At 36.5% G+C, this 12059-nt stretch overlaps 2 protein-coding genes across 2 annotated transcripts; both read right to left on the bottom strand.

Annotated features, from left to right (window-relative positions):
- LOC109221767 (uncharacterized mitochondrial protein AtMg00810-like) lies at positions 303 to 1628 on the bottom strand. The gene is made up of 3 exons (XM_019386219.1): positions 1266 to 1628; positions 822 to 1154; positions 303 to 353 (listed from the first exon to the last, which is right to left on the bottom strand). The coding sequence occupies exons 1-3, from the start codon at positions 1626 to 1628 to the stop codon at positions 303 to 305; spliced, it is 747 nt and encodes a 248-aa protein (XP_019241764.1).
- On the bottom strand, positions 4166 to 5109 carry LOC109221776. Its single transcript, XM_019386226.1, has 2 exons — positions 4778 to 5109; positions 4166 to 4694 (listed from the first exon to the last, which is right to left on the bottom strand). The coding sequence occupies exons 1-2, from the start codon at positions 5107 to 5109 to the stop codon at positions 4166 to 4168; spliced, it is 861 nt and encodes a 286-aa protein (XP_019241771.1).

Here is a 12059-nt window from a genome sequence, read left to right on the forward strand (position 1 = left end):
GCATAAGGTTTACACAAAAGAATTAAATAATCATATCACATGACGGTCATTATTTTGTTTAGTCAAACTAGTTAATTAATCACCTTTTTCTGCCGACAAAAGGGTCTGAAAAGTCACCACCTAAAGTTAACTAATCAATGATAATATCACATGATTCAGTGGATGTAAACCAAAAAAACCAACACGGTTTTTGCACCAACTTAGTACACAAGAGACAAACAATTAAAATAATAACGGAAATTTGTACCATTAAAGTGTTTATGGAAAATGTAAAGAGGAAGAGGGCACAGAGAACCTCGAGCTCAAGCTTGAGCTCCCATGGTGAAACTCCAGAAGCTTCGAGAGAGAAAAGTCTGAGAAAAAACAATTTTAGAAATAAAATGTGCAATCTTATTAGTTCAGTAAATGGGTACATATATACACTTGTAGGGTCCTCCACTTATAACATGTAGCAAGCTAACTAATTGCCAACTAATTGACAGCTAAGCTAAGCTAACAGTAAAGTAAAAACATAAATATACATAGCTCAATACCCCCCCCCCCCCCCCAAAGTTGGAGGTGAGGTCTTCACAACCAACTTGCTTAAAACAGTGGAATGTTTGATGCCAGTGAGGGCCTTGGTGAGAAAGTTTGCCACCTGGTTATGTGTGCCAATGTGATGCAATGATATGAGACCTTCTCGAAGTTTATCCCTCACAAAGTGACAATCAACCTCGATGTGTTTGGTCCGCTCATGAAACACAGGGTTACTAGCAATGTGTAAAGCGGATTGGCTGTCACAATACACACTCACAGGTGTAGGATTCACAATACACACTCACAGGTGTAGAAAAGGGAACAGTCAGCTCCTCAAACAATCTGCATAACCAAGTTAGTTCTCCAACTACCTTTCTAAGGGACCTATATTCAGCTTCAGCGGAGGAAAGAGAAATGGTTTCTTTCTTCGTAGACTTCCAACTAATAGGACTAGTACCTTGAAGCACCAAGTAACCACTGACTGACCTCCTGCAATCTGGGCAGGCAGCCCAGTCAGAGTCACAATACCCTTTAATGGTACAATCAGGATTATTAGACATAAAAATACCAAGTGTGGGATCACCCTTGAGGTACCTAAGCAAGTGAAGTGCAGCCTGTAAGTGGGGCTCTCGAGGATCCTGCATAAATTGGTTCAAGTGTTAGACACCAAAGGCAATGTCCAACCTTGTGTTGGTAAGGAAGTTAAGCTTGCATATTAGTTTTCTGTAATAAGTAGGGTCTGAGAGAACAACTCCCTCTTTAGCTTTTAGTTTGACATTGGGATCAAGAGGAGAAGCAAGATTAGTGTAATGGAGACAGTCAAACTCCTTCAGAAGATCCAGTGCAAATTTTCTCTGGGAGATGATAACCCCATCTTCTTTGTAAAGGACCTCTAAACTAAGAAAGTAGTGAAGTCTGCCTAGGTCCTTAATCTTGAATTGGTCATGTAAGAACGTTTTCAACTCAGTGATCTCTGTAGAACTGGTCCCAGTAATAATGACATCATCAACATGTACAACAACAAAAATTATGGAAGAAGGTGATTTCTTGTAGAAGAGAGAATAATCATGCAAGGAATGAACATAACCTTTGGAATATAGAGCAGTTGCCATATTTGCATACCATTGTCTACTAGCCTATTTTAGGCCATAAAGAGATTCTCTTAACTTGCAGATAACTCCAGGTGTATCTACTACCAGACCAGGTGATAATTGCATATATACCTCTTCCTCCAAATCACCATGGAGGAAGGTATTATTCACATCAAGCTGGAAGTGTCCCGGTGTTTCTTAACTGCAGTGGCTATAAGTGATCTAACTGTAGTGATTTTACAACAGGGGAATAGGTTCTGTGTAGTCAATCCCAGCCTACTGGGTATAGCCCTTGACAACTAACCTAGCCTTGAAGCTCTCTATGCTCCCAGTAGCCCTGTGTTTAACCTTGTAGACCCATATACAGCCTATTGCTTTCTTACCAGAAGGTAAAGGAACCAGGTCCTAAATGTTATTTGCATGTAAGGCCCCAAACTCTAAAGACATAGCCTCTTGCCAAGCAAGGTGCAAGACTGCCTCTTCATAAGAAGAATGCTCACTATCATGACAAACAGTTTGCACAAGTTGTTGACTATCTGGGAGTAAAGAAGTAAGAGACACATGGTGATGATTTGAGAACAAAGCACTAAGAGACAGAGGAGAGTCAGTAGAGACAGGAGGTTTTAAGTTTGGAAGGGAGCATACATAATCCTCCAATTAAACAGGTAACTTATGAGGTCTAGAGGACTTCCTAGTAGCTATAGGAGGCGAAATGGGATGAGGAGTAGAAGAAGAAGGTAATGAAGTGGAGGAAACAAATGAGGATGGTATGTTGGATGAGGAAAGATGGGTTGTAGACTTATCAGGATTGCTACAATGAGAGGGCAAGTCATCAACAAAAGGAACAGATTGAAAGACAGAAGAAAAAGGTGCAGAATCAGGAAAAGAGCAAAGGGAAATACATTCTCATGAAACACTACATATCTGGAAACAGAGATTTTCTTGGTGAGTAGACTAAGGACCTTGTACCCTTTTGTATCATAGGGGTAACCTAAAAAACATGGGGTGTTTCTCTTGGTTCAAATTTGGTTCTGTGAGGCTTAGGAGTGTTAAGGAAACACAAACAACCAAAACTTCTAAGGTGAGAGTAAGTAGCCACCCTTTTGTATGGGCATACAAAAGGAGTTCTATTTTTGAGATGGCTAGTATGTAGTCTATTGATAATGTGGGTGGCAGTTAATATGCATTCTCCCCAATATTTGAGGGGTAGTTTGGATTGGAACAAGAATGCCTTGGCAGTTTCAAGGAAGTACTTATGTTTCCTTTCCACCACTCCATTCTATTGAGGTGTATAAGGGCATGTTTTCTGATGAATAATTCCCTTGGAATGAAAGAAATGAGTGGACTCAGTGCTAGTAAACTCTAGGCCATTGTCTGACCTAATACACTTGATTTTAGTTTGAAATTGGGTACTGACCATAGACACAAAAGCTTTAATGATCTATAAAGCATTGCTTTTGGAGCTCAAGAGGTATGTCCAGGTACACCTACTATAATCATCCACTAAGGTAATGAAGTATTTAAAGTTGTCATGAGTAGGTTCGTGATAAGATCCCCACAGAGCAACATGTAGGAGATCAAAGATGTTACTAGTGGAGCTGGTTTTATGAGGAAAGGGCAGCCTGGATAGTCTGGCCATGGGGAAAATTGAACAAAGAAAAGGTTGTTTTAATGAAAAATGGACTGAAATTGATGGTATACCCCTCATATTCACAAAAGTCACATGTCCCAACCTATTGTGCCATATAAGGTCCACATAATTTGTATTAGGCAAAGCATAATGTGAAGTAGAGCACTGAGTTTTATTGCAATTGGGAGTATTTACAAGAGAACAATGAATGAATGTGAGTGTGTGAATCATTTACAGGTGAGTGAATGTGAGAATGTAAACTATTTACATCACATGAAGTAGTTAAAACGGTGCAAGAATTCAAAGGAGCGGAATTTGAAACAGAAACTGAGTTCTTTAGACACCTGGAGCAGAGGAGATATAATCCATCTTTGATATTACCAATCTCCAGAGACCTCTTCATTGAGGGGGCCTACAGAAGACATGAAGAGCGAGTGAAGGCAGCTAAGCTTTTAAGCTGTGAAGTAAGGCAATGAATGTATATAAGATTATACTTGAAGGAAGGCACATAAAGGACTCTATGCAATACTATCTGATATGCAAGTGTTACAGTTCCAATTTTTGTCACTTTCACTCGATAGCCATTTGGTAAGGTGATTAGCAAAGGATATGAAAGAGTTTTAGTGTGAGATAACATGGATTTGTTAAAGGTCACGTGGTTGGATGCTCCGGAATCTAAAATCCAGAGGTCAGCACTTGGTGTAAATATCTACATGATAGCAAACCAAAATCAATAGACAAGACAAAGCCAGAACAAGCAAATATGCCTACAAAATTGGCATTTCCATTGGTTAAAGCCGGACTGGTAGTGTTCTATCCTCCACCCCAATGTGAAATTGTTGTAGTAGATTGAACAGTTGCCCATATTGTTCCTTAGTCAAATTAAGAGGGGAACTCATGTTGTTGTTGTCACTGCACCCTTGAGAGCTCATCCATCATCCTTAACTGACATGGATTCAACTGGTGCACCATGCACATTGGTAGAAATCCTTTTGCCCTTATTGAACCTAGGATTAAAGTTGTTTTTTTTAGGATAACTATGCAACTTAAAGCACTTATCTTTGGTACGCCCTGGACGCTTGCAGTAATCGCAGAATGGACGAGGCCTGCTATTTGAGTGATTCCCAGTGGAATAATTGGTTTTGAAGTTCTCATTTCTAGATGTATTGACATTCAAAGAAGTAGATTCCATTGTAGGCAAGTTGATATTCCTAGAAGCATTGACATTCATAGATGCAGATTCCATCATAAGCGAGTTATTTGGTCTGCCTTCCCTTTGTTTTTCCTCTTGGATCAGTAGAGAAAATGCTTGAGCCACTGATGGTAATGGATTCGTCATCAGAATACTACCTTGCACAACCGTATATACCTCATTAAGTCCCATCAAAAATTGAATCAGACGCCTGTTTTGTTCGGCCTTATGCATGGACTCTTTGGCTCCACAGGTGAACTGGCAGCTACATTGAGATTTGGCACTCAAATTATTCAATTCTTCCCATAGCCTTTTCATTTTTGTGTAATAACCTGTAACGTTGAGTACTCCTTGAGACAAATAGTTAATTTGGTTCCATTGGTTTGGTCATAGCGATCCTCTAATTCTGTCCATAATTCGGCCGCATCATTTGCATATTCTATGCTATATGCGATATCTTTAGCAACAGAATTTAAGATCCACGAAGTAACCATGTCGTCACAACGCATCCACTGACGAAGAGATGGGGAATCTGGTTCTGGAGGTTTGCACTCACCATTGATGAATCCTAACTTGTTCTTCACTGAAATGGCACGAACACTTCTCCTCCAGGATCGATAACCGATACCGTTGAAAGAAATCGTCACCAACATTGCACCAGGGTTGTTAGAAGGGTGCATGTAAATGAACAATTTGGATCGATATTAGGCTCAGAAATGGGGGTAGAAATAGGACTACTTGAGGTGATGCCGGAATCGTCAGTTTGATCGAGAATAGCCATGTGAGAGTTAATTTGGGAGATGAGAAATGGTCAAAATTGAAAAATTAGGGAAAAATCGAAATTCCCGATTTTGCAATGAAAATCATGATTCAACAGGAATTGAGAAGTAGGATCTGATAGAGCAATGCTCTGATACCATGTAAAGAGGAAGAAGGCACAGAGAACCTCGAGCTCAAGCTTGAGCTCCCATGGTGAAACTCTAGAAGCTTCGAGAGAGAGAAAAGTCTGAGAGAAAAACAATTTTAGAAATGGACTGCGCAATCTTATTAGTTCGGTAAATGAGTATATATACATGTGGGGTCCTCCACTTATAACATGTAACAAGCTAACTAATTGTCAACCAATTGACAACTAAGCTAAGCTAACAATAAGGTAAAATACCTAAATATACATAGCTCAATAGAAAAGAACATGTGATTAGACATGTTACCGTTTCAATTATTAATCATATAATAATAGAGAAAAATAATATTGGAAAGACAGAATATATGGTATGATGTTGTGTAATTCTTTAGGGTCTGTTTGGAAAGCCACCAGCTAATTGGAATTGGTGTAATTACTAGGGTAGTAATTACACAGCCTAGTAAATACATAATTGTGTAATTACAACGACCTGTTTGTTTGTCATAGTGTAATTACAATGTAATTACAAGTTTACCATTTGGTTGCACATGTGTAATTACTTAGTTAGATTAAATTTTAAATGATATAATTATCGAAATAAAAGTTAATATAATAAATATATGCTAATAAATTTTATAAGTATAAATGATATTATATTTGGTATTTATGATGTATATTTGTTCGTGAATATACATTAATTAGTAATCATATATTTATAACTAATATTGTAAAAATAATTTATAGTATATATTTTTCAAATTAATAATATTTAGTTTAGATACTTACAAAAACTAAACGCATACATTCTGTAAGAACATCATGGAATTCATGTTTGATAAAATAAATTAATATTATAAATATAATATCATAACACTATTCAAATGTTTGACAAAACTAAATTATCAATTCTAACTAAAAAATGAACAACATGCAATCTGAGCCAATACTACTAAAACAAGTAAATTAGAACCATGAATATAACATAATTACAAAATCCAAAAAAATATAGTTTAACATATGTCAAATTCCAACATAATAATAGTAAGTTCCACTACAACTTAAGATTCGAAAATATAATAAGTTTATAACAACATTCAACAACAAAATTTCACTTTAATTGAATAATAAAATAAATAAAAAATAAAATATAAGCAATTACATGGAATCACAAGAAATAAAGGTAGAGAAACAAAAGATAAATAATGTACAAAGAAAAATGTATTTTAAATTTTTAAAAGAAATTAAAAAGTAAAAATAAAATTAAAAAATTAAAATAATAGAAATAAAGTTATAAATAAAATAAAATAAAATAAAAATAAAAAGGAAAGAAACTAAAAACCTTGTAATTATACAGTGTAATTACCACCAATTCTCACACCCCCCTTGAGAATTGGAGAGTGTAATTACACCCCTCCAATTACACTAAACTCCATGTTGACCAAGTAATTACTTGGCCAAACAAATATGTCAAACTGTGTCATTACACCCAATTACATCCAAATCCAATTCCTAGGTGGCTTTCCAAACAGAATCTTAGTGAAGAAGTATAAAATGGTTACTCCAATACTTTTCTTTTTAGAAGGTAAGTCGGACTTGACAGACTTGTATATTATGTACGGGGGCGGATCCAGAGAATGAAGACCGGATTAACCGAAACACAGTAGCTTTTGTTCATACCTTGTATATATACTAAGAAATTCATTAAAAATTTATAAATATTATATTGTGAACCCATGAACTATCGTATATTAACTTGAAATCGTTGTAGCGGTGTTCATGGTTCGGTTTGGATCGGTTTTTCCCTTAAAAGAAACCAAACCAAGTAAGTCGGTTTTTCAAATATTAGAACCAAACCAAACCGATTAAGTCGTTTTTTCTCGATTCGATTTATGTCGGGTTTTGTCGGTTTTTCGTTTTTTTTTTTGGTTATTTGTCGGTTTTTTTAAATATAAGACATACACTACCAAACACATATTTCGGCGACCACATTTTTAACGTAACACTATCAAATCAATTGCCCTTTGAGAAATCTATTATTTACCAAGATATATTGATGATAAATGAATCAAATAGTGATGAATAATTTAAGGACTCAATTAAAAATATATTATTTTTAACACGAAATGAATTCTTACACTTAACAAAAGAAAACCATCAATCAAACTAGAATGTAAAGGTAAAGAACTATACTAAAAGTGCAAACTATCAACATTTACCTATTAAATTTTTGAAACTTTGTATAAAAATATACATATATATAGGTGTATAATAAATTTAAAATAGCTATTCCTATAATCGTTTGGTTCGGCTTTTTTCAGTTTTTTCTGATTAAAATCAAAATCAAACCAAATTTGATTGGATTTTAAAATTCAAAACCAAAACCAAACCAAACCAAAAAGTATCGATTTTTTTGGTCGGTTTGGTTTGGTTTTCGATTTGGTTCGGATATTCGGGTTTTTATGAACACCCCTAGTTGTAGGAACCCAAAAATATAAATCCTGGATCTGCCTCTGAAATTATATAGTCCAAAATTTGGCGACTTACCCATTTCCCGTCAACTTCTATTCAGTTGATTAATTATCCTATATATATATATATATATATATATATATATATATATATATATATATATATTCTACTTATTTAGAAGCGGGAGTTGGGCTCTTTGTCGTCCTGCTTCCTGATTTACAATTAGGTCCCTTTTTTTTGCATCAAAAGTAGGGGTATTTAGGTCACTCCGCAGACTTTGTACTTTCTACAACCGCATTTTCTCCTTTTCCCTCTTTCTCGCTCTCTTTCTCCCTTTTTGATATGCGCATTTTTCAGTGACGTGGAAGATAACCCGGCTCTTGCTTTTTCTGCTATTAATTGTTTCTCCATATTTGCAACACCTGCCTTTTGATGGATATCCGATTAGCTGTGGCCACCAATAGTATCTGCAACATCCTCTATTTCGCTTGGGTTTCCTTTTGGTCTTTCTGCTTGCTGGCTGGAACGAGTGAGTAATTCTTGCTTCCTCTTTTATCTCCTCCTTTAGATGTCTGAACTATTCTTGATTATCACAGAATAATTATTCTATGAATAATTTTTAGTTCCTGTAATAGAAGTAGAAAACGTTCACTGATGGTGAGCTTTAGGTTCAGCAATTTTTCTTCTGTCTTAGGAATAAGAGGTGTTCAAATGGAGCGAAGATTCATATAATTGACCCGACCAGCTTGGGAACGAGGATATTTATTTGTTATTGTTGTTGATTAAGGAATAAGAGGTTTTCAAACGGAATGAAGATTCATATAGTCAATCCGACTAGCTTAGGAACGAGGATACTTAGTGTTGTTATTGTTGACTTAAGGAATTAGAATTACGATGTGAGAGCCCAAAGGGAATGAGAAAAAGTGAGAGAGGACTCACAGTCCTAGTTTCATTCATCAAGTACATTAGGAAATCTGGAGGAACATGTTAGGTGGATCTTAATTTATCAATGATGCCTTTTGGTATATTCAATTGCAAAAGAGAGGATTGGCTTAAATGTAAACCTTGGACGTTGTTCCTTTCTTAAAGCAAGGAGATGAATATTAGGAGGATCTGTTGATATCCAATTTTTTCCTCATATATTTTAAAATATGCATACACACTTTCAAAATATTGTACATGCATTTACAAACATGCACAAGTATTTTTATAATTTTTCTACAATTTTTAAAGGCCCTAAATCCATTTATTTCTGCATTTTATACATAAATGTTTAAAACTATCCCTCATATTATTTTATGATGATTTAATCATCTGAATTCATCATTTATGTTCATATGAGTGTTCAAATATTTTAATTGTATTTTTTATAATTATATTTGTATTTTAAAGACTATAATTGCATATTTTGCAAAAACAGCCCCTACATATGCATAACTACGTTATCTATACAAAAAAATGGCGTTTTATATTTTTATAATATTAAGAAATTATTTAAATCACCTCCATGCATGAAAATTATTTTTTATTATTTAATTAGCTATTTTTAAATTATTTTATTTAGTAAAATAGGTATTTAACAAATAGTCCCTAATTTATACCCAAAATCGGATCCCCCCCAATCCAATTTAATTAAACCAAGCCCAAATCTACCCAGCCCAAACCCTAAAGACTTTTACCCGGCCCCAAACCCCTCTAATCTTGACCGTTGATCACAGAGATCAACGGTCACCATTCATTCTTTCCCTTTTTATTCCAAATGACCCAAACCCTAATCATTCTTTTCATTCCGCCGTCACCCGTTTCCCTCACCCCTCCAATTCTCTCTCAACTCACCCTAACCCTAATCGGCGTCATCGGCGAGAACCTCCCTTCTATGGTGTTTCCGTGCATTCTCCGATCACCACCTGTCTCCTATACCCTCTGGCTGTTTGATTTCATGAGTCCTTGAGAAGATCTCATGGAAATCCAACCTGTTCTGGCTTGAAAGTTATTTACCGGCCTGTCTCAGGCCACTTTCGTTTGTGAGTATGGATTTCCTCTTGTTTCTAGTACGAATCCATGAGTTTTTGACCGATTCTCTTCATCTCTACTATTTTCTGAAAACCCTAGTTTCACTACTGTTCGAATCTTCTCAGATCTTTATAGATCTGAAGTGATTCGAGTATTATTGGGTGTTTTCCTTTTTGAATATCTCTTGGTTTAATTAATTGTTTCGACTTCGTTTACTCTTTCTAAAATTAGGGTTCATCCCAGACTTGTCTTCAAAGATTTTTCTAACTTCTCAGTGTTTTTATTAATTGTTTCTTCACTATCTTGACTAATTTTTGCATGCATGCTCAAACTCTAGATGATTTTGTGTGTTATACTGATTTCTTCGATTTTGTTTAGATATTATGTTTATCTCCGTGAGCCAGTCGTATTAACTTATTCTATTTATAGACCAAAATGATTTTCCCTGTTAAAATCAGTATTTTGTGGAATTTTTTTTTACTTGATTGATTTCTGTTAAGGATCTGAACGATCCTCTTTCTTGTTAAAATTAGAACCCTTTGGGGATTCTTACTTAGTTGATTTCCATTTAAGTATTCAAATAATTCTTTCCTATGAAATCAGTACCCTTTGAAGATTTTTACCGATTGTTTCCTATTAATTGCCCTGTTAAAATCAGTGTGATGGGATGTTACTGGCTTCTTTATTTGTGACCTGCTTCCCTATTTTCTTACTTGCCTTAATTAGTCGACAATAGTTTGGGGATTTTTACTGACTCCCTACATGGTATGATTTTGATTCATTGCTTTAATTGAACCCCCTGTTATGTCCGTTAATTGACTATTCCCCAATTAAAGGGGTCTTTCCCGGACTTTCCTATAGAAATTGATTATGTGATTGGTTGACTGATCCCTAATTGATTGAACTCTGATTTTCTTTACCTTATTTGTTCTACTCCCTAAGTGATATATATACACTCTCATTCTGCCTCTCAAACGGACGAACAAATAGTTCAAACACACACACACACATAAACTTTCTCTCATCTCTTTATCTGCTACTTGTGTTTATTGCTTGTCTAGCCGGCTGAAAGTCAAGGCTAGACTGTTGAATCCTGCCTACTTTACCTTCTGTTTCTGCTTCCTTAACTGGTATGTTCCTACCTCAATGTCATTATGAAGTTGAAATCTATGTGCTCCTTGTTGCTTCGTTTCTGCTAAGGCTATGTCTTATAGGTACTAGTGTAACTACTGCCTAGTTAACTCTGTTTACTGCCTGATCAGCATGTCTAAGTTTCACTCTTCTTGTTTATTGTGTTAGTCAGCATGTTTACTTTTGTAACGATCCGGCCGGTCATTTCATGTGTTACTGCTCCTTTTTCTCTATTTCTGCTTTATTATGCTTTGTTTATCCGTATTATGTGGTATCGGGTTAGTCGTTTCGAATCCGGAATGGTCTTGGTAAGGTTTGAGACACTTAGTCTCTGTTGGGTAAGCTTAAGTTGGAAAAGTCAACCGGATGTTGACTTATGTGGAAAAGGGCTCGGATGTGAATTCCGATTGTTCGGATAGCTTCGGGAGTTGATTTGGGACCTAGGAGTGTGATCGGAATGAGTTTTGGAGGTCCGGAGTAGCTTTAGGCTTGAATTGGCAAAGATGGATTTTTGGCGCTTTCCGGTTGATAGGCGAGATATTGATATAGGGATCGGAATGGAATTCCGGAAGTTGCAGTAGGTCTGTTGTGTCATTTGGATGTGTGTGCAAAATTTCAGGTCATTCGAACGTGGTTTGATAGACTTTTTGATCAAAAGCGTAATTCGGAAGATTTTTGGAACCTTAGGCCTGAATCCGATGTGTTTTGGTTGATTCGATATTGTTGGAGGTGTTTCGAAGATTGGAATAAGTTTGTATAGTGGTATATGACTTGTTTGTGCTTTTGGTTGAGGTCCCGGGGGCCTCGGGGTGATTTCGGATGGTTGACGAAAGATTTGAGTTTGGTTTTGGTAGCTGAAGATGTCCCATTGCTGTCATAACTGCACCTGTGGCTAGGGGACCGTAGGTGCGGGCCCGCAGAAGCGCCCAGATGGTCGCAGATGCGGAATTGGCCATGTGGGGCTGGGACCGCAAAAGCGGCTGCTCGACCTCACCTGCGGTAGCTTGATCGCAGATGCGGAAATGGGCGCATTAGCGAAAACCGCAGATGCGGTGCATTTGACCGCAGAAGCGGTAGCGCAGAAGCGGAGGAGGGGCCGCAGGTGTGAAAACC

The sequence above is a fragment of the Nicotiana attenuata genome, chromosome 2 (genome assembly GCF_001879085.1).
Source record: "Nicotiana attenuata strain UT chromosome 2, NIATTr2, whole genome shotgun sequence".
Taxonomy (NCBI): Eukaryota; Viridiplantae; Streptophyta; class Magnoliopsida; order Solanales; family Solanaceae; genus Nicotiana; species Nicotiana attenuata.

Coding starts and splice junctions, on each gene's coding strand:
- LOC109221767 (XM_019386219.1), bottom strand. CDS start 1,628: ATGGCAACTGCTCTATATTCCAAAGGTTATGTTCATTCCTTGCATGAT. Junction 1,155..1,265: donor TAAAAGCTAAAGAGGGAGTT/GTTCTCTCAGAC, acceptor CAATTTATGCAG/GATCCTCGAGAGCCCCACTT. Junction 354..821: donor CTGTTCCCTTTTCTACACCT/GTGAGTGTGTAT, acceptor GTTTTTTCTCAG/ACTTTTCTCTCTCGAAGCTT.
- LOC109221776 (XM_019386226.1), bottom strand. CDS start 5,109: ATGCACCCTTCTAACAACCCTGGTGCAATGTTGGTGACGATTTCTTTC. Junction 4,695..4,777: donor TTAACTATTTGTCTCAAGGA/GTACTCAACGTT, acceptor ATCTCAATGTAG/CTGCCAGTTCACCTGTGGAG.